The sequence below is a fragment of the Pollicipes pollicipes genome, unplaced genomic scaffold (assembly GCF_011947565.3).
Source record: "Pollicipes pollicipes isolate AB1234 unplaced genomic scaffold, Ppol_2.1 Scaffold_4881;HRSCAF=5763_pilon_pilon_pilon, whole genome shotgun sequence".
Taxonomy (NCBI): Eukaryota; Metazoa; Arthropoda; class Thecostraca; order Pollicipedomorpha; family Pollicipedidae; genus Pollicipes; species Pollicipes pollicipes.
In genome coordinates, this window is record NW_023596576.1 from 34,151,243 (window position 1) to 34,172,894 (window position 21,652).

Consider the following 21,652-nt stretch of genomic DNA (forward strand, 5'->3'; position numbering starts at 1 on the left):
ATAAAAGGGCCTCGTTAAGTGTGTTCAGCACCGTCCATTGCGTGTTTCTTAAATAACCTACCATGGAAAAATTATCAAGATGCCTCAAGCGTTTTAAGTCTTACGCATGTGCAAGAAAAGAACCACATAGCAGACTGTTTGCCCCAGTTCTGAAATGTAATGATAAATGAGTGCCACGCCCGTCGACACTATATCAGCATTCTTGTCAATGTGTCATTTCCCCGCCCCGCGTCTCCCAGCTGAAATGTCTGCGAGCTCCAGTGGGCATCCTGCGTGACCCGGTGTCGCGGGTCGGTGTCGAATGTCGGTGGTGGCTGCGGTAGGCTATGGACACCAGGCTGACCACGGTAGGTGTCACAGGGTCGGCTCCACTTCGGCTGTGACACAGCACGCCGCGCCTGTTCCAGGAGTCGGCCATGGAGCCGGACCTGGGCCGGCAGCGCGACCATCTGAGCAACGTGATCGCCCAGTGGAACGCCAACCGGCTGGATCTGTTCGAGCTGTCCGAGCCCAACGAGCAGCTCGAGTTCCATGGAGTGATGAGGTACCGTACCGCACCACCTCACGACACCGTCGACCTGCCCTTCCTTGCCGTGCCCGCCTGAATCGCATCGCCGTCGCAGCCGCCCAGCTCTATCTTTACCCCGCCGTCCCGACCGGCGGCCCGTTGTGTTGAGCGCTGCCGCTGGGCCAGCCCTGAGCCACCAGCCGGGTGGCTGCGACGGCCGCCGCCGGAGCCGCCGTGCCCGCCGGACCGCTGTCTGCGGCCGGCACGTGGTCACGCTGTGCGGCCCGGCCGCCGCTGAGAACGGCAGCCGCAGCGCTCCCACGGCCGCCCGGGTATGCGCCGCCGCCCTCCGCAGGATTGCGGTGCTCCGACACCGGCGCTGCACGCGCTGACCGTGGCAGCTGGTGCATGCAGGCGTTACCAGGTCTGAGCGATCGAAGTGGGTTCCCTTGACCTGCGGACACAGGAAAGCGTGTCGTGATGGCGCCCGGGCCCAAGGGGGGAGGGGGGGTAGCGTGTCCCCAATTACCGTGATATTTAAAATTAAGATGTGCGGTGTTGCAGGGTCCATGTAGATGAGGACAAACACACACACACACACACACACACACACACACACACACACACACCCACACACACACACACACAACACACCCCACGCACACCCACGCACACGCACACGCACACGCACACGCACACGCACACGCACACGCACACGCACCGCACGCGCACGCGCACGCGCACGCGCACGCGCACGCGCACGCGCACGCGCACGCCACGCGCACGCGCACGCGCACGCGCACGCGCACGCGCACGCGCACGCGCACGCGCACGCGCACGCGCACGCGCACGCGCACGCGCACGCGCACGCGCACGCGCGCGCGCGCCGCGCGCACGCACGCACGCCGCACGCACGCACGCACCACGCACGCACGCACGCACGCACTGCGTCTCTTCGTCATCACGCGTAGCTCTATTCTACTCCACAACTAAGAAGTATCTGGTACATACACTGTGACTCAACGTTGGTGGACCGTCAAACGTAACAGTCCGCTCTAATGCTGTTTTTTCACAAGGTTTTTCACTTCCTGTTTAAGTCCGCTGTACTATTTCGATATTATATTGGTGCTTCAGCGAGACAACCGTGACAGGTAAGTTTGCGTTGATGCAAAAAAGTTATTTCATGGTGGTTTTGGTCTTTGACTTGTCTGTTTTCGGGATGGAAGTACAAAAAGCATTTCGCGATCAAAATCACACCAATTTGGGCGGGTCATGTGGTCCCGCCTTGGCAGACATGTTATGGTCCGTAAAATGTGAGGCCAAAAACGTTAGTATTAGCACGTTCGTAGTCGAGATGTGGAGAGAGAACCTGCTGCTGACCCCGACGGTTAAGTGGCTCTTGGCGACTGGCTTTGTGCGGTGCACGAAATGACTGCCCGCAAATATGTCCCAGTCACGTAAGGAATGCAATATTTCACCGCAAGCCGGCAATGTTTGAAAATTGGAACGTAATATGTCAGAAGATATTGCTGGCAGCTCCATGACTCGGGATTGGGTCACCGGCAACGTAAGAAATTTCATTTCTGCTTGTGTTATCTTTCTCCTGCATCTTTCTTATCACGTGACAAGCACATAAACATGAAGTGGTGTGAAAGGGAACGACGTAAGCTGTCCCTTTGGAACTGTAATTTCCTGAACCTTGCATTGTTGCATTGTCACAAAGCTTTCAAGCTTTGTGAGCACGGCTGTTGTGTCTAAACAGGATTTTTTGTCTAAACGTGGTTTGGCCTGTCTCTTAAGGCAAGGCTGGCGAGAGCGGAGAGCCGCGGGGCAGCAGCCCAAATCGGCCCTGCGGCGTTTAATGGAAACATGCAGATGAGCGATAGCCCTGTCGCGTTTCATGCAAAGAAACATGAAAAAACATGTCACCTTCCTTGCCATCCCCCACAGGGCACGCCGTCATGGGGATGTCGGTAGTGCATTGCTTAACACGGACTCGGGTGGGGGGCAGTTTGACCCTCCGAAGGCTTTCCAAAATAAATTCGAACTGCGCAGCTTAGCCGCACCGAGCTTTTCTTACCTGCAGCGAATTGAATAGTTGATTCATTTTACTAAACCAATAGATTTGCCTTTGTAGGTCGCTGACTTATAGCAATCAAAGTTAGTTCATGGCTGTCAGCGAAGGCAATCCCTGGAAACATCATTTAATCTGATGCAAGAGCAGGTGCTAGATGAAACCCGTACATCTTGAGACGATCTCTTGACAGCTGGACAATCGAATTCAGGATTTCTACTAATTGCATCAGCTTTGGGTCAAGTATGAAGATCAAGTTGAAGTCAAACCAAGTTGAGACAGTAATAAAAGCCTTATTCCTCAGAGAAAACCAGGGAAAATGGAAATATAGATGGGGTTATTTTTCCGCAACATGCCTTATCAAAACCATAGCAGCAGTCTTTGCTATTATTTCGATAAAGGCATGCTGCCCGAAATATGAGCCTTTCTTTATTTCCATGCCTCTGGTTTTTCTTCGAGGAATAAGGCTATTACTACTGTCTTATCTATGTGAATAATGCTCCTTGCAAATGCGCTGAACAACTTACGTAATTCAGAACCAAGTTGCTGTCTTATCGGAAACTTTGCTTTGTGGGGTAGTATTTGACGTTCATCTCGAAGTTATTTAACACAGGTAGGTTAACAAAGTTGTTTTTTGAATGTCATAAAGATCAGAAGAGGTCAGTGACCTAGAATGGCCCAGTCAAGGTATTGCTACTGGGACATACCACATGGCGTAATCGACGCTTATCTAATGTGAAAAATAAAACCAATTTCAGGTTTTTGGTTCCCGTTACCTTCTGAAGGTCAAATAAGGTAGCTGACCTGAAGTGAACATCAGTGACCTGTTTCCTAGTAGAGGTATTCAGGTTAAACGTGGTTGCATAGTGAGGTCTGGAAGAACTTCGGACACTGATCTGGAGTTTAATCTTGCTTGACACTAGTCGCCCGGAGGGTCATGACCTAACAACCTCCAAATTGGACAAACGTGAGTTAACAGACATGCCTACATTTCCTCAAAATATAGTGTATTCAGCTCTTTTATTTTTGAAATATCAGGGATGACATGCCCTTCCTCCCCCCCCCCCACCCCCACCCCCACCCCCTGCCCACCTGAGCGGCGTTGTATTCATCCAGTCACCTGAGCGCGTGTTTAGCTGCGCGCCTGCGAAGCCAGAGGTACGGGGTCCGCGGTACTCGTCGTCCCCGGCAGGGTGAGAGGCGGGTGGCGCCATACGGCCTTAGCTGCTAAGGGCGTTGTAAAGCCCTACCGACAATGTTGGTACCCCGTCACTGTCTCAGGCATTTCCGACCGTCGCCGTATTCACAGTATCGTTTTATGTTTCATGTCGGGTTTGGAAGTAGAACCCGACTTCGCTAGATGGATACGGATCCGAGGCACAATCTGTCAGGGCTCGTCCCGGCTCACTGGTGGTCGTAACTTTTAGTAGTTATAATATGGCTCGGTACCTATATCAAGCCACTGCCCTCTCGTAATGTATTAAGTAAACCCACGCATGTTACTATGGCGGGCGGGGTCCGTGTTCAAGCGAGAGGCAGCTACAGCCGTCAACTTGGCAGACCTGTGCGTGCCGTTAGTCGTCTGCCGTACGGTTTGCCACTGGGTACTCTCCCGTCACGGCAATGACAAGCCGTCGTGGCTACGCGTCTAGGCTCCCCCATTGTTCTGAGCCGGCGGAATCCGACCTGTGACAGTTCCGTGCACAGATGGGGCGCCAGCGCGTGTCGCGCCAGCGGTGGGTGGGATCTGACCTGTGGGACAGTGCCGTGCACAGATGGGGCGGCCCCAGCGCTTGTCGCGCCAGCGGTGGATGGATCTGACTGTGACAGTGCCGCGCACAGATGGCGCGCCGGCGTGTGTCGCGTCCAGCGGGGCGCCAGCGGTGAGCGGGATCTGACTTGTGACAGTGCCACAACACAAAATGGCGCGACACTGTGTGTCGCGTCCAGCGGCCGGTGGGATCTGACCTTTGACAGTGCCGTGCACAGATGGGGTGCCAGCGGCCGGTGGGATCTGACCTGTGACAGTGCCGTGCACGAATGGCGCGGCACTGCGTGTCGCATCCAGCGGCCGGTGGGATCATACCTTTGACAGTGCCATGCACAGATGGGGTGCCAGCGGCCGGTGTGATCTGACCTGTGACAGTGCCGTGCACAGATGGGGCGCCAGCGGCCGGTGTGATCTGACCTGTGACAGTGCCGTGCACAGATGGGGCGCCAGCGGCCCGTGGGATCTGACCTGTGACGGTGCCGTGCACAGATGGGGCGCCAGCGGCCGGTGTGATCTGACCTGTGACAGTGTCGTGCACAGATGGGGCGCCAGCGGCCGGTGTGATCTGACCTGTGACAGTGCCGTGCACAGATGGGGCGCCAGCGGCCGGTGTGATCTGACCTGTGACAGTGCCGTGCACAGATGGGGCGCCAGCGGCCCGTGGGATCTGACCTGTGACAGTGCCGCGCACAGATGGGGCGCCAGCGATCGGCTGACCGGACGCCGCCGCCGCAGGTTTTACTACCAGGACTCGGGCCAGAAGGTGTGCACCAAGTGCATCCGCGTGTCGTCGACGGCCACGGCCAGCGACGTCATCGTGGCGCTGGCCGAGAAGTTTCGTCCGGACATGCGCATGCTCTCCACGCCTCGGTTCGCCGTCTACGAGATCCACGAGAGTGGCGGTGGGTGGTGACGGTCGGGCGCCGCCCCGCCGGCGGTCGGGGCGCTGGTTTGGGGTCGGCTCGCGCGGCTCGGCGCCGGCTGACCTCGGGAAGGTCATTGCTGATGAGAAGTGAATGGGTTTAGGGCTCCTGGCGACTGCGGTGAACCTCGGTACCTCCTGTTTGAGAGGGAGTTGTCAGCCTCTAACGGACGGCGTTGGTCAAAGGATGTGGCCTGGTAAAGACAGATTACACCACGCTCCACGCAGTGTAACGTGCCACCGTCGTTTTATCGCGCTGACTGTTTTGCTCACCTGGCCCCTACTGTAGCGTGCAGCTCCTGAACGCATATGTGGAGACAACGTGGCCAACATGTTTGTTCCAGAGGAGCGTGAGCTGGCAATGGACGAGAGGCCCCTTTACGTGCAGCTGAACTGGAACAAGGACGACCGTGAGGGACGCTTCCTCCTCAGAAACCTGGACGAAAAACCTTGGGTGAGACCGCATTGCGGTATGGACACGCTGTGCTTGACGGGGTACGACCCTACAGTGGTCCCTTTGTCTAGACCAACCTGTGGCATGCTTGTACAGAAGGTGGTGAAATATTGTGGTGGTACCATGCTATTCTGAAAGTTAATCGCAGTTGGAAACAAATTATGGCGGGATGAACAACTTGCAAGAAAGTTCGAATGCTCGGCGCTCGGCGCATTTAAGCAAGTACGGATGTTTGCTTTGAAATTGTTCCACGACGGCGTGTTAGGGAGGCCTGACGCCGGTGAGATAAAGCTAAATGACAACGCTGAGGTGCCTCTTTAGCTGTCCCGCAACCGGATATTAGTTGTCCTGCTTCACCCAAGATCCAACTGCAGTATTTGACACGAAAGTTTGAACGTTTACCTACACAGGAACATGCCCGGATTTTCACACACGTTTAGTGTAACGTATTTGCCATCCGCTGTCGCCACAGTCGCTGAAACCTGCGAAAGATGCTGCGCCGGGAGATGACAACTTTAAAAGGAAACTTAGCAGACGCGAGAAGAAACTACTCAAGAAGCAGGACAAATTGCGGAGAATGCAGAGCAACAACGAAAACGACCCGAGTGTGGCGGAGAAACTCTACTCCGGTGAGGGTGGAAGGGATCAGTCATTACTGACAGCTACACATCCCTTTTAAAAGAGCGGCTGATGGAACTGTTTGGCTTTGCTTAGATATGTTCCTGTGCATTTCACCATTGGTTTCGATGTGGCAGGTCAGCTAGGTTGGGAAAGAAACGACCATTTCAAGCGAATGAGTGAAAAGAGAGAGAGAGAGAGAGAGAGAGAGAGAGAGAGAGAGAGAGAGAGAGAGAGAGAGAGAGAGAGAGAGAGAGAGAGAGAGAGAGAGACCGAGACCGAGACCGAGACCGAGACCGAGACCGAGACCGAGACCGAGATGTATATATATATATATATATATATATATATATATATATATATATACATATATGTATGTATATAAGTTTGTATGTGTATATGTATACAGCGGCGCAAATGGACACGCTGTTGCATGTCATTGTATGGTTGGCACGGATTGCGCGGCGCGCTGCCCCTGGCTCCCACCGGCCGCTCACCAGCGCCGGCGGCGAGCCGCAGGCTGTACTGGGCCGCCCGCGCCGCACCGTTCAGCGCCGCGCCCCGGCGGCCGTCCCCGCCGAGGTGCAGGGGCCTGCTCCCCTCGGCGCCGCACCTGACCGAGTGTCCGGCTGGCCAGAGCTGCCGGAGACGAGCTTCACGCGCTCCATCAGCAACCCGGAGGCGGTGATGCGACGCCGCCGCCAGCAGAAGCTGGAGAAGAAGCTGCACCAGTTCCGTAGCCGCGACGGCGGACCCGACACGGGCGGCACGTTGAAGGTGGGAGGCCGGCGCCGAACCGCGGCAGACGGAGCGCCGACCGGCGTATGTCTCAAGGTGGCCCGAGAGCGGGGTCCGGCAGGGGCACAGAGGGATGCAGGGGCTCGAGCTGGCGGCGATACGTCGTGTTGGTCCGCAGATTGCGGTCCGTGACGTCCCTGTGTCTGGTGTTGTCGTGTCAGGTGTCTCTCATGGGTGTCACATGATTAACGCAGTCGGCGTGCCGTGAAACCGAAATCATCACCGGGTGTCTTTCCATCGAGTAGTACTGCGCCTGGTGTCGCTGTGTCAGGTGTCTGCGTAGTTGCCACAGCGTCAGGTGTCGTGGTCTTGCGTCTGTTGTGGCTGTGTGGTGTCAGGTGTCGCCGCGTCAAATATCGCGGACACATGCAGCAGCGGACGCATGCACACGTGCGTTGTCGCTACGTCGGCCGTCGTTGCGTCGGGTGTCGTTGTGCCATGTGACGCCGCGTCCGGTGTCACGGTGTCAGTTGTCGCTGCGGCGGCCGTCGCTGCATCGGGTCTCGTTATATCATGCGACGTTGCGTCCGGTGTCACGGTGTCAGTTGTCGCTACGGCGGCTGTCGCTGCGTCGTGTCTGGTTACGCCATGTGACGCCGCGTTCGGTGTCACGGTGTCAGTTGTCGCTACGGTGGCCGTCGCTGCGTCGTGTCTGGTTACGCCATGTGACGCTGCGTCCGGTGTCACGGCAGCAGTTGTCGCCGTGTCAGGCCCCGGTTTCAGGAGGCGAGCACTGTGCTGGGTTGACCCGTGCGCCGTTGCGCCGCCAGATATACGGCGAGAGCCTGTGCAGTGAGGTCCCGTACAAGACGCTGCTGCTCTCCGTCACGGACGCGGCCGCCGCCGTCGTGGCCGAGATGCTCGAGAAGTATGGCAAGCATGGCGAAGATCCGGCCCAGTACGCCCTGGTGCAGGTGGGTTCCTGCTGTCGTCCGTTGGCCGCTACCGGGCCCGGACGCTCGGCGAAGTGTGCCCTGCCGCTGCCGCCGGCGCTTGCCTCGGACTGACGCTGCTCTGCTGCCATGCTGCCGGCTCATCACACTGGCTGCGCGGCGGTTACCGCTGTTGTTGTTGTGTTGTTGTTGGATCTGCGCGTGCATTCAGTGTTACCTGCTGCCCAAGAGCGGCTCTACTGCCCGGATAGGCTGTGCGTGCGTGCGTGTATGCGTGCGTGCGTGTGTGCGTGCGCGCGAGTGTGCGCGCACGTGTGTGTGCGTGCGTGCGTGCGTGCGTGCGTGCGTGCGTGCGTGCGTGCGTGCGTGTGTGTATGTGTGTGTGTCCTTTGTTTTGAATAGTTGTCATTCCCATTATAACAGTGTCGGCTTAAATCGGCGTCGTAGTCTTTTTCTGTAATTTACTGGCTGCTGTGTTGTGTTACAGGCCTTCCGTGGGCGTTTAATCTCGGGCGTGGCTTTTTGTTTCCTTCTCGCCATTTGTTTGGCGTGATTCATTTCCGGCGCTGCGTCCCTGGATCGTCCCCGTGGGTGTCTGGGTTCTGGCGGTCGTCTGGTACGGTCACGGGCGTGGCGTCTGAGGTGTTCTGGCCGCGCCTCGTTCCCAGTCACCTGTACATACCCGCTGTCGACCCACCCGCCTGACTCACCCGTCTGACACTGCGGCGCGGCAATGGAGGGACTGTAGTAGTATTGGCCAGTGAAGCGCTGTACTGGAACCTATGTGGTTCTGGCGTTCAAGTCTGCGCGGGGCAGGGGCACTTGCAACCGCCCAGCAGTTGCAGTGCCAGTGGTTGTCCTCTTTGTTATTGCTATTCCATCCACCAAAGCAGAACCCTGGTTTGGTGCCCAAGGCGGGTTTGGACTTACTGCTACCTGACATTCATGCTGTCCCGCTTCATCTGCAGCCCTGCTGCATGCGTCTTGTGTCACTCGAAGAGTTGCAACGTGGACGGTCATCTTCGCGTTCTGCAGTGTCGCCGCTCGCGGCTGCGCCGCCCGAGAGTTTTGTAGCGTGGCTGACCGCTGGCCTGTTGTGCGGGCCCAGGTGGTGACCCAGGAGCCGCAGCCGGAGACGGCCGAGTACCGCAGGCCGACCGGTCCCTTCAAGGAGTACGTGCTGGACGACGACGAGTGCCCGCTGGCTATCCTGATGAACCACCCGCCGATGAGAGGTGAGGCGAGGGCACGGCCGGCGTCCGCTCCCTCTCGCTGGAGCCCGCTGCTCGGTCCGCAGCACGCTGTCCGCCACTCCATGTGCGGCCCATCACTCACAGCCGTTCTTCAGCCTGCCGCACGTTGCCAACTGCGTGAGACCATTCCGGAACCTCCCCCCCCCCACCCCCCCCCCCCCCCCCCCCCCCCCCACCCCCCCCCCCCCCCCCCCCCCCCCCCTCCCACACACACACAGTGACGGTCAGGGCGCGGTGTGTTAGCTCCGCGCGTCCGAAGAGATAGCTTTTTCTTGTCTTGGAGTGGGACGCGTTGCGTCCTGAGCACAAGCGTCCGCTTTAGTTGTCTTCGTCGCGCCATTTTCGTAGCAGTCTTGATCTGCTAGCTTTCGTGTTAGTTGTCTTCGGAAAGTAAGCAAAGTAAATGCAAAGGAGAGATTTAGCCACGGGATTCTAGCATGAGGAATGTAATGATACTTGATGAACTCTCGAGCTACTCTTTTAGAAACCAGTGTAATTTTCAATAAGAAGAAAATGAATCCCTTGAATAGACAGCCCTTTTGATCGTCTCGCCCGCCCTGCCCTGAAACAGCTTGAACATGGTAGCTCTCAGTTTCAAGGGCAAAGTAACGTCACAAGATACAATGTGAATCACCTGTCAGACACGCTTGATTGTCCACGCAGGTATTGCAATAGCACATACATCGCCGTGAGGGGAATTAAGGTAGGCGCATTCTGTAGACATGTCATTACGATCGGTGGTCTCCTATGTCGCATTTAGGTAACGATCACTACAGGGCCGTTTATTTCGCATCAATGATTACAGTTTTCCCTCGATAGGTTGATACGTTCTGTCGTCCTCTGTTGGGTCGCAACTGCGAAGGTTTCTGCTCACGCTAATCTATGAAGCGAATTGAAGTTTTAACCAAAACATTAAAGAAAACACTCCCGCGCTACGGGCTCGCACGCACACAGACACACTGGCACGAACCTGTGCTTACGTACCACAATACGTGTACACTTACGAGGTATCAAAAGACAAAATGTATTGCCTTTTTTGCAGTACATCAGGCCTTGAGTAACTGATATGTGATAAGTAACGGCACAAATACATAACGACTAAGGGCACAAACAGGAGTAATATTACGTAGGTGAGCCAACTCACATATAGGCGTCTAAACATATCGGAGGTCGTACTTTTAAGCCAGCTGCAGGTTTAACAAATATGCGTGCAAGGTATGATCTACAAGCACGTCAGTTCCTTCAAAAGCTGAGAGGCATGCAAAAAATCCAATACTTCATCAACATGATCACAATAGTCACAGCCAATGAAGGACTTTACACTGAGGTGCTGCTCCATATTCATGGCGGACTTCGACAGTGTGTTGTCGCTGACGCGCCAGCACGACATTCCACCAACGCACGCACCTATACGTACATATGCAGATATCTTATGCAAGGCTTGGATCTCTCTCCATAATGTTCGAATAGGTATAGGTGGTGTGTCCTGGCTGTAGACGGCGAAGGACGATTTCTTGAGGTCGATTGGTCCCCATGAATGAGTCCCATTTCCCTACGTTTTCCTTAGCTGGTTTCAGTGCATGATGTGGCCTCTATCCGCGCCGAGTTTTGCCGACAAAATACGGATGGTGGAATGCAAGGTCGTTAAATGCCCCCTGTACCCCATTTGGCTTTTACGCATTTGATATGCCAGGACAGTGGCTAGTGCCTGCACATCCGCTGTTTCATTTCCAGTTGTGCCGCATTTGCATGAAATACAGACGATTATTATCCTGAATCCCATTTCTGGTAGACGATGTGAGGCCTCAAATATCCATCAGCACTGAGTGGTTCGATGTATATTTTTCAGCGCGGTAACCATGGATAGAGAATCCGTGCATGCCACACATTCCAGGATCCTGTTGCTTTCCGCGTAATCCAGCGTCTACGAGATGGACCCGGCCTCATAAATCATCATACCTTTACATCGAATGCTTCTCTCTCCGTGCATATAAGCACAGCCCACCCACTCAGCTGTTTTTAAGCGTCCGTAAATATGTATTTAAAGTCAGTGGTATTCGTTCTTAGTCCGCGGAAACCATTTTGCATTTAGAATGCATTCAGAGTATCTTGTGCTCATTTTATTTCACATTTACGTTGCTTCCAAGGTGATTTAGAACTTTCCTTAGCCGCCACGTCATGTTGGAAATCGAAGTTAAGTTCGTTGCATATATTCGTCGTCCTTGCATCCAAAGGAAACCCGTAGATTCTTTTCATGCAATCCCTTTCCACTTGATGTATAGCGGAAGTTTCGGTGCTCAGTCTCTGGCACAGATGGTTGTCGTAGCTTCGTGTCATCATGCAGTATCGTATTGTTAAATCATGTTGTCACAGTCGAAGGGAAGGAATCTGCGCCACATCCCCGACCTGCTGGATACTTTAGGATTGGCATTTGCTTTAAAGCCTCGCATTGGTGCATTCGACATGTTTTTTTTTCAGCTTGAGTCTGAAATCCAATGTGACCCAGCTCCTCAGAAACGTAGCATGTTCACAGAAAGCCTGGTTGGTTATGACTGTTAACCTCGGGTATTTTAATTATTTCTCGCTCTTTCACAAACCGTCGAAAGAGAATGGCTTTGCACTTCGGAGGCGAGGATATAAACCCTTATTCGTCTGCCCAGCCACAGACACGACCCGGTGCCATCAGTATTTCCTCGATTAATGGTATGATCCTGGTCTCTAGTACCCACATCGAGCAATCATCGGCATACAGCGCCTAGTATATATTCAGGAGCATGATATAAATGACACTGAAAGTGTCATTTATGACACAAATGACACTGAAAGTGTCATTTATAGTGACATTGAACTGAATAGGGAATATCGCTGCACTTTGCACCACTCTATTGTATTGTTCCTTCTGGTGGCAAAGAGGTGTCAAAGGTGCAAAGGGGTTAAGAGCCCACCGTGTGTCACTTGAAAGGCTCTACCGTCTAGATACGATACTTGGGAATTCATAAGGTATCATTTGAAGCCAAATCGCTGCATCTTCGCTGAGAGCGCCACCTTCGATGTCAGGTTATATGCGCTTTTGAAATCAAGAAAGACCTGTGTTGACTTGACCCGACCTGACATGACCGCTAGGGCGTATTTATGATGGGAAGAACTCCTCTGACCTCAGTATAGTCGAATAAGATGATCAGAGATGCAGATGATAATATTATATCGTACTATTTTGCTATATTGTACCACGAAAACCTTTTGAATGCCATCCTTTCATTAATGTGCTGAGCAATGTCAACTGAATCGGTCTATATAATTCAGGTTTGTCTTCCGGCTGCCTAGGTTTCGAAGTTGGAATTACGATGGAGTGTTTACACGGGGAAACTTTCCGAACGCCAAATGTAATTGAACGTGTCCAGAACTTGCTCTTATTGATTCCCATTCGTCTGTTTGAAGACTGCATAATGAATCTCATCTGGGCCCACCAAGGTGTTTCCATACAACGTAAATGACTACTGAAGTTCGTCCACATTGAAAGCAGTGTTGTTTGCTTCATTATTGTCGGGAGTAAAGTTCGGCATTTGGTAAACCATTTCATGTGCACGATACTGAAGTATGATGAGGAGTAATGTTTTCCTAAAGCATATCAGCCTTCAAAAGGTCATCAATGTCACCACCGACTGAGACAGGGTGGTCTGCCCTCACCCCCCCCCCCCCCCCTCCACGTACACGTCGCTGACCACTCCCAGATCTGCCCACACCTCTGCGCATTGTTGCATAGCAGTGGCCCGCCTGTTCCCCCCCCCCCCTCCCCCCCATGTCACACATGCACATTGAGCGGAGCGTCATGGACGTCTTCCAATGCCGCCCGGATCCCGCAAGATTGTGTTCTTTAGACCGCAATCGTTAAATGCGTCGGAAGACTGCTGGTATGATGCCGCCCACTCATGCAATGACATTGGGGGCTGGCTTCACTTCATGGTTGTGACATCTTGTATCGCTAATCGGCATACGTCGAACATTTGAATGGAGCATAGGTGCGATTTTCTGTTCGATTCCTTGTGCAGCGACACTCTCGAAATTCCCTCTATTTCAGCCGATTAGATGGCTTATAATTGGTTATATTAGCTGTTAAGTGTATTGGCAAGGAGCCTTATGCTTACAGAGCATAATTATGATATGATGTGATACATATTATAAAATATAATATTAGGCTTACAATTGGAACTCTCCTTTGCAAATTGACAAACGTCTAGTCATTTTTTTTCAGGTTAAGTAGAGGTGGTCACAACGGGTGCACCTAACAGTGAATAACCAGATGCGGTTGCATTACATTTATGCTACATACGCGCCGGTAATGTCAAATGGGTATGATTGCTTTGTCAAAATTGTTTGAGTACTGTACAAACGTGATCTGGCATATGCTAACAGCATGTCGATGATTTTTGACATGTTAGAACTAATGAAGTGCTCAAGCTAACTTATGTTTGGTTTTGCGTTCAGTTTTGCGGGTGAATAAGCATGTGCAACTGCGACGAAACAATACTGCAAAAGTTACGCTCCAAGCGTCAAGCTTCAGCACCTCTTAGCACCACGTTGTTTACGCCACATTATAGGCTGAAGTGTTCCACTGTGTGAAGTTGACTGTGCATTCCATGCTATTTTAAATAACAACCATCTATTTTTGGCCTTAATCCAGTGTATGAACTTCTTCTAAATCAACTGTTGGCTACCATGGATAGCGAATGATGATCAGACTTTACTATAAGCTTCCAACATGCAACGGGATTCCTGCACACTGCTTTATTCCGTCTATATGTAACATATGCAGTCTTTTGAAATGAATATATCTCTGATTGTACCTCCGTCAGGCGAACTTACATTATTTTATTACATTGATTTACTTACAGCATTCTGTGAATCCCATGTGAAGTCTCTTGAAATCGGTATATCTTTTATTGTAATTGGTTGTTGTTGGGCGAAATTACATCATCCTATGAATGTCGCTGAGTGGCATCACGGCTCTCTTGCATGGCTCCATGTTTTGCGTGGATTTAAAATGTTATTGTTTTAAATCAAAATTGCATGTTAAATTGTCCCTCCGTTTTAACTTAAATTTATGTACGCCTTTTGTAACCGGCTCTAGATAGTTGTGAACCTTCCACAGTAAGCAGTAATAGCTTGGGCTGGCACTCACTGCTAACCAGTTAACTTACAGGGAGTGTTCCACGGTGGTATGGAATTTTGCACTGACAATATCCATCTTCAAAATGCTTCGGTGATGTTCGCGGCCCTGCCCTTCTTATGGCCTAAACCGCTCTAGCCTCTTAGCCACGCGCCCGCAAGGATATGCAGGCTTTTTCGTGCCGACTAGGTCAGGGTCGCTCAAGCTTGACCATGACAATGGCCGCACCATGGCAGAACACCACGACAATGGCCGCAGTCGTAGCGTTTGAAATTTGCTGTCAGTGCCGACGAGATTCCTTATCGGAAGACCATTCGCTGACGCTAGCGATACGTCCGCGATATGAGCGATGCTTGAGGGGTGAAAATCATTTTGGGGTCACCCGATAACTTTGTGCTTCCAGAGAAAAATTGAGGCAGTTGAAATATCTGATCAGTGGAAGGGAATTGGTAAAAATAAATGATATCAAGCACTGTTAATCAGCATTCCCTGCAATCCTACGCACACAATGAAAAAATTCAAAATCCGACTAGACGCATCCCTCTTTAAGCAAACAGGTTTGGCGCGTTGACTGTGAATAGTATTCAGGGCCGAGTTTACTGAAAAGTACATGTTTAAGAGCATAGGTGTGTACATTAAAAGTGTTTATATAAATTCTGAACTGCAGACCACGGAGCTCTAAACCTGTCTTGCTCATAACGAGCGAAAATGTTACGCAGTCGCGTCTTTGCTGTCACAAGGGGAATGTGTCGTTTTTTGTCACTGTGATATCATTTGTCGCCGTTGAAGTGAAGAAACTTGCCACCGAATGCGCAGCCAACGGCAAGCGGGCAATGGGGGCATGACTCTCCGTAAAGTTTTAGTTTATTTTGGAGGTGCAATTACGTACGACACGTACTTGTCGTTTCTGGCCCGCTGACTGGTGTACTTCTTCGGTAAAAGGGCTGTGGACTGAACTAGCATTGTTACAAGCCTCAAACATATTATTGATTGCTGCCGACACCAATAGCTTGATCGAAATACCTGCAGATATTTGTTTGCCAAGAGATTGGGCGCACTTCCTTTAATCAAAAAGTACCCAAGGGTCTGCATCATTCCATGCAGTTCAGGAACACAGCCGCCCCGTGCCACTCTGAACATCGTGGTCAGTAACACAGCCGTCCCGTGCCACTCTGAACATCGTGGTCAGTAACACAGCCGCCCCGTGCCGCTCTGAACATCGTGGTCAGTAACACAGCCGCCCCGTGCCGCTCTGAACATCGTGGTCAGTAACACAGCCGTCCCGTGCCACCCTGAACATCGTGGTCAGTAACACAGCCGCCCCGTGCCACCCTGAACATCGTGGTCAGTAACACAGCCGCCCCGTGCCACTCTGAACATCGTGGTCAGAAACACAGCCGTCCCGTGCCGCTCTGAACATCGTGGTCAGTAACACAGCCGCCCCGTGCCGCTCTGAACATCGTGGTCAGTAACACAGCCGCTCCGTGCCGCTCTGGACATCGTGGTCAGTAACACAGCCGCCCCGTGCCACTCTGAACATCGTGGTCAGTAACACAGCCGCCCCGTGCCACCCTGAACATCGTGGTCAGTAACGCAGCCGTCCCGTGCCACCCTGAACATCGTGGTCAGTAACACAGCCGTCCCGTGCCACCCTGAACATCGTGGTCAGTAAACACAGCCGTCCCGTGCCACCCTGAACATCGTGGTCAGTAACACAGCCGCCCCGTGCCACCCTGAACATCGTGGTCAGTAACACAGCCGTCCCGTGCCACCCTGAACATCGTGGTCAGTAACACAGCCGCCCCGTGCCACCCTGAACATCGTGGTCAGTAACACAGCCGTCCCGTGCCACCCTGAACATCGTGGTCAGTAACACAGCCCTGAACGCGCCACTCTGAACATCGTGGTCAGTAACACAGCCGTCCCGTGCCACTCTGAACATCGCGGTCAGGAACACAGCCGCCCCGTGCCGCTCTGAACATCGTGGTCAGTAACACAGCCGCCCCGTGCCGCTCTGGACATCGTGGTCAGTAACACAGCCGCCCCGTGCCACTCTGAACATCGTGGTCAGTAACACAGCCGCCCCGTGCCACCCTGAACATCGTGGTCAGTAACGCAGCCGTCCCGTGCCACCCTGAACATCGTGGTCAGTAACACAGCCGCCCCGTGCCACCCTGAACATCGTGGTCAGTAACACAGCCGTCCCGTGCCACCCTGAACATCGTGGTCAGTAACACAGCCGCCCCGTGCCACTCTGAACATCGTGGTCAGTAACACAGCCGTCCCGTGCCACCCTGAACATCGTGGTCAGTAACACAGCCGTCCCGTGCCACCCTGAACATCGTGGTCAGTAACACAGCCGCCCCGTGCCACCCTGAACATCGTGGTCAGTAACACAGCCGTCCCGTGCCACCCTGAACATCGTGGTCAGTAACACAGCCCTGAACGCACCACTCTGAACATCGTGGTCAGTAACACAGCCGTCCCGTGCCACTCTGAACATCGCGGTCAGGAACACAGCCGCCCCGTGCCACTCTGAACATCGTGGTCAGTAACACAGCCGTCCCGTGCCACTCTGAACATCGTGGTCAGTAACACAGCCGTCCCGTGCCACCCTGAACATCGTGGTCAGTAACACAGCCGCCCCGTGCCACTCTGAACATCGTGGTCAGTAACACAGCCGCCCCGTGCCCCCCTGAACATCGTGGTCAGTGACACAGCCGTCCCGTGCCACCCTGAACATCGTGGTCAGTAACACAGCCGCCCCTTGCCACTCTGAACATCGTGGTCAGTAACACAGCCGTCCCGTGCCGCTCTGAACATCGTGGTCAGTAACACAGCCGCCCCGTGCCACTCTGAACATTGTGGTCAGTAACACAGCCGTCCCGTGCCACCCTGAACATCGCGGTCAGTTGCCGTTTGACGGACTTGTGGGGTTGCCAGGAATAACAGTCAAACCCTGTTAGTTTTCTGCTTTCTAGGTGATGGTTTCAAACCATAAACACATGTTGGGTTCTTGATCATTTTAAAGTGGATTTGATTGTAGAATATCACCGCTGGTATTATACGGCGGTGTCTTGACTCCACTTGTCATTGACGAGGCATGCAAATAGTTACATGTTAGTAGGTTTTTTCTAACAACGGTGTGTCATATCTGGGTTTTGTTTTTTTTTCTTGTTCTTTTTTGCCATCTTTTCATTAGAGTGGGAACATTGGTGGATGGTTGCAGTGAATGGCCTGAACATCTGGCGAATTATTTTCGAAAACTGACATTTTTTCCTGGCTAACTAGAAATTCATAAAACTGCTGCTGAAAGCGTTTGCGTGCGAAGCACTCGGCAACGCCGCTCGGTCTGGGAAAGGGTAACTGTACTGACAACTGCCCGCCTGCTGGCCGGGCTGCGGACCCGTCGAATCCCCACTGACTGGCTGCGGGCCCGTCGCGCTCCTACTGACAACTGCCCGCCTGCTGGCCGGGCTGCGGACCCGTCGAATCCCCACTGACTGGCTGCGGGCCCGTCGCGCTCCTACTGACAACTGCCCGCCTACTGGCCGGGATGCGGACCCGTCGAATCCCCACTGACTGGCTGCGGGCCCGTCGCGCTCCTACTGACAACTGCCCGCCTACTGGCCGGGATGCGGACCCGTCGAATCCCTACTGACTGGCTGCGGGCCCGTCGCGCTCCTACTGACAACTGCCCGCCTGCTGACCGGGGCTGCGGACCCGTCGAACGCCTACTGACTGGCTGCGGGCCCGTCGCGCTCCTACTGACAACTGCCCGCCTGCTGGCCGGGACTGTGGGCCCATCGCACCCCTACTGACTGACTGCGGGCCCGCGCGCCCCCACTGACTGATGCTTATTTATTTAACGAAGGCCCCAGGAGTGCAACAAAAACCCTAGGTTTTTTGGAAATGGATAAAAACCCGGTTGCTTGAAACCGTTGCTGACATGTCGCCCGTCTTTGGTGAGTCCCGTAATGAGCGCCGCTTGTGGGACACAAACGAAGTTACTTCTCTGCTTGATGTTGAGTTGCGAGATGCATTGCCAGCCACTACTGACGGAGTCGGCGCGGTAATGCCATGAATAATGGCGAGAACAGAACCTGAACTACGGGCGGAATGGATTGTGTCGCGATGCAGCAGGATTACATGGAGGGAATCAGTGTAGGAGGGAGCTTTAGAACGAACATTCTACGAAACATGAGCGGCTGGGGCGTGGGCTCACAGAGCGCTTGCACTGGCTTCAAATAATGAATGACCTGCACTTGCTGCGCGGCACCTGCCATTCCAAGAAGGCTGTGTGCGGCTTGTTACTTTGTTTATATGCGGAGCTTCAGCTAATGCTTACGCTCCGCATGGCCGGAGGTGGTGCCTGATTGATGAACCTGTGCTCGCTGAGGTAGACCGTCGGCGGGATGTGGGCCCTCACTCTCGACCTCTCCATGTGGCCCGATGTGCTTCCCTGGCCTGGCCTCGTGGGCTCGGACCCGGGTGAGTCGGCGCTGCGCTCGTCGCGCTAGAGCGACGGCCGCGCGCCCCTGTTGTCACCTCCGACTGCCCACCTGTTGTCACGTCCGACTGCCCACTTGTTGTGCGTCCATGAGGCCCCGCCAACTGTTGCACCTAGCCACACACAGACACGACGTCAGGGAACGGCGGGCCGAGTGTGTCGTGAACCGGCTCGGCACGGGGCAGTGGCGCCAGATCTCGATCGTTTCTCCCGGTGGAATGGCATGTCACTCAGACGTTTATGGTCGTTGCTGAGGCTGGCGCAAGCTTGACCAAACTTGCGGCAAATTTGCATTGGGTACGAAGCCCGGTCACGTCTGGGTCATTTGTCTCCTTTCGCCGCCCGGCGGCGCGCTAAACGTTTCCAGCGGCGCGAGCTCGCCGCCCTCGCGCTTGGTGTATCGTTGGTCGATAAGTCTGCACATAACTTGTAGCCTAGAAGTGACATGCAGGTACTGCTGTGATGTTCCCGGCGATTTGTATGTGCTTTTAGCAGCTTTTGTTAGGCCACGTGCCGTGCCTCGGCAGTGGCGCGTGGGGGCCGGAGGGCTGTTTGCCTGGCTTCACCTCAGTCGTTTACGCGGAATGCCGTCCATCCTGGTCTATAATGCGCTGGCACGGAGACAGCGCGGCGCCGGATCGCCGACTCCCGGACACGGCCATTGCCGGCTGTCCGGACTGGCGGCCCGTCTCCAGGCGGCGCGCGGCCGGCGGCGGCCGTCTGTATCGCGGCCACCGCCGCGCTCCTGACGCTGAAGTACGGCGCGGCTGTTCCGAGTGGTGCTTGACTCGGTCAATGCATGTCATCAGCAGTGTGCTAATGCCGTGCAGCCCACTTACGCTGCGTGTTTTGCCCTCCTGATTGATGTCCGCGAATGCTCGAGGTTCTGTGACCTTTGTTTTATGGAGTGATCATGTAAGGGCTTCTCTTCGCTCCCTAATTTAAATCAGCGCCAGGCACGAACTCGCAGGAATTAGAGGAAGGGGGAAAATGAACCGGCATCACCTGATGTCATCTTAAAAGCAGCCATGGTTGATGTGGAGTGCAGGTGAACCATATCTACTGCCCACGGGATCGGGGACTTTTGTACTGTCATGCGTGTGGATGATATTGCGTGTGTATGGATTTTGTCGGATAGTGGGGAGCAGATGTGGTCTGAACTGAATACGGATGTTAAAAGCATAGTCGCGACGTGTGTTTTACACTGTGTCGGCAACACAGGGCCTTTCATGATTTTGTGTATTTGACATGGATGGTTTGCGTTGCACTGCCTGACCATATGGGAGGAGCAACCAATTGAGCAACTGGGCTGTGCACGCTGTAGTTGCCAACAGCGAGATCTATCTTTAATGGCCTAGGTCGAGCTCGCCAAACCGTGCAGCTCCGGCAGCAGACACCTGGACCCGGCCGACCCGGGTGACCCCGCCGACCCTGACGACCCCGCCAACTCGCGCGACCCGGGCGAGTTGGCTTGGTTTGGTATGGTTTGGTTTGGTTTTGTTCGTATCTTGGGACCCCAAATCGTGCGGCGCGACCCCGCCGACCCGCGACCCCGCCCACCCGCCGGCCATGCGCTGCCGGCGCTTACAGCAGCAGTGGGAGGGGGGGACGGTCGCTGGCCGCAGCGCGGTGACCGGTGCTGACCACTGACGGGCTGGGGCAGACCAGGGCAGCGCGCCGTTCGTTTGTTTGCGTCGACACGTCAGGCATGACAAGAACGCTGTATTGGATACTGCCCTGCGCGCAATCCGGTGACCAAGACGGACTGTGTCACCTGATGCGGTCACTGCCAAGCATGCTTGGGCTGCAATGCTGAGCTTGTGCCCGCGCGACATACATGCCTGTGAGGGCATATACGCCTGGACGGGGGTACGCTTGGATGTAGGGTTGGGTGTACATGTCATGCCTGTGCGGGCGCGTTTGACATCAAACGGCATTAACGCCAGCCCGAGACACTGAGGCAAGCTGTCGATGCATTATGCGATTCAAGGATGATTCAAGGATGGACGTGTTACTTGTGCTTTAATTCCTTACCCGAAATGCAAATATGCTCTGCTTATTTTCCATGCAATGGCCGCTGTTCAGCGCGCCTAGACTACCTAGCCACCGTATTCGTGGAACGTCATTTTCGCTCTGTATGCCCAACTTTCCAGCAATCTTGTCAACTCTCCTTCATGGCCGAGAAATTCGTAACACCACGGGAAGTTTGAGAAGTCGATGGCTGTCCACGTCGCATACTAAATATTGACGTGCTTTCCGGCGGTATCCGCCGCCACATTCCGTCCTATCTCCTGAACATGAGGACGTGATCACTAGCGGCCAATAACGGCGTTTGCCGCTCCCATATTCCGAGACGATGCGCGCCTAGCCCCCATATCCTGGGACTGCGCCGTCCCAGCGGTGCGCCAGACGTGTCCCAGGAGGCGCTGGTGGGCTCCGGGCTTACCGCCGGCCGCGCCGTCCCGTGACGTATCTGCGGCTGTCTGCGACATCCCGGCGGCCCGGTCGTAACAGCGTTACCTCACTATCGAGCGCCGGCGCCGGTACACCGGTACATGTATTGATTGGTTGAGCAGCGAGTGCGGCCCGCCCGCCTCCGCTACTGCCGCCGCCGCCACGCTCGGGGGCGAGTTGCGCGCGTCTCGGCGTCGGCGACGACGACGACGGCCGGCCGCCAGTGGCGA

General features: G+C 54.3%; 1 protein-coding gene across 1 annotated transcript in view; it reads left to right on the forward strand.

Annotated features, from left to right (window-relative positions):
- Window positions 1-407: 407 nt before the first annotated feature.
- LOC119100282 (afadin-like) overlaps window positions 408-21,652 on the forward strand; it is a gene marked incomplete at its 5' end in the record, with an annotated part of 76,781 nt that continues 55,536 nt past the window's right edge. Inside the window, 7 exon segments of the mRNA XM_037223390.1 lie at window positions 408-544; window positions 5,089-5,255; window positions 5,620-5,729; window positions 6,202-6,358; window positions 6,985-7,124; window positions 7,916-8,059; window positions 9,147-9,273. Of these exon segments, the coding sequence (XP_037079285.1) occupies window positions 417-544; window positions 5,089-5,255; window positions 5,620-5,729; window positions 6,202-6,358; window positions 6,985-7,124; window positions 7,916-8,059; window positions 9,147-9,273 (973 nt within the window).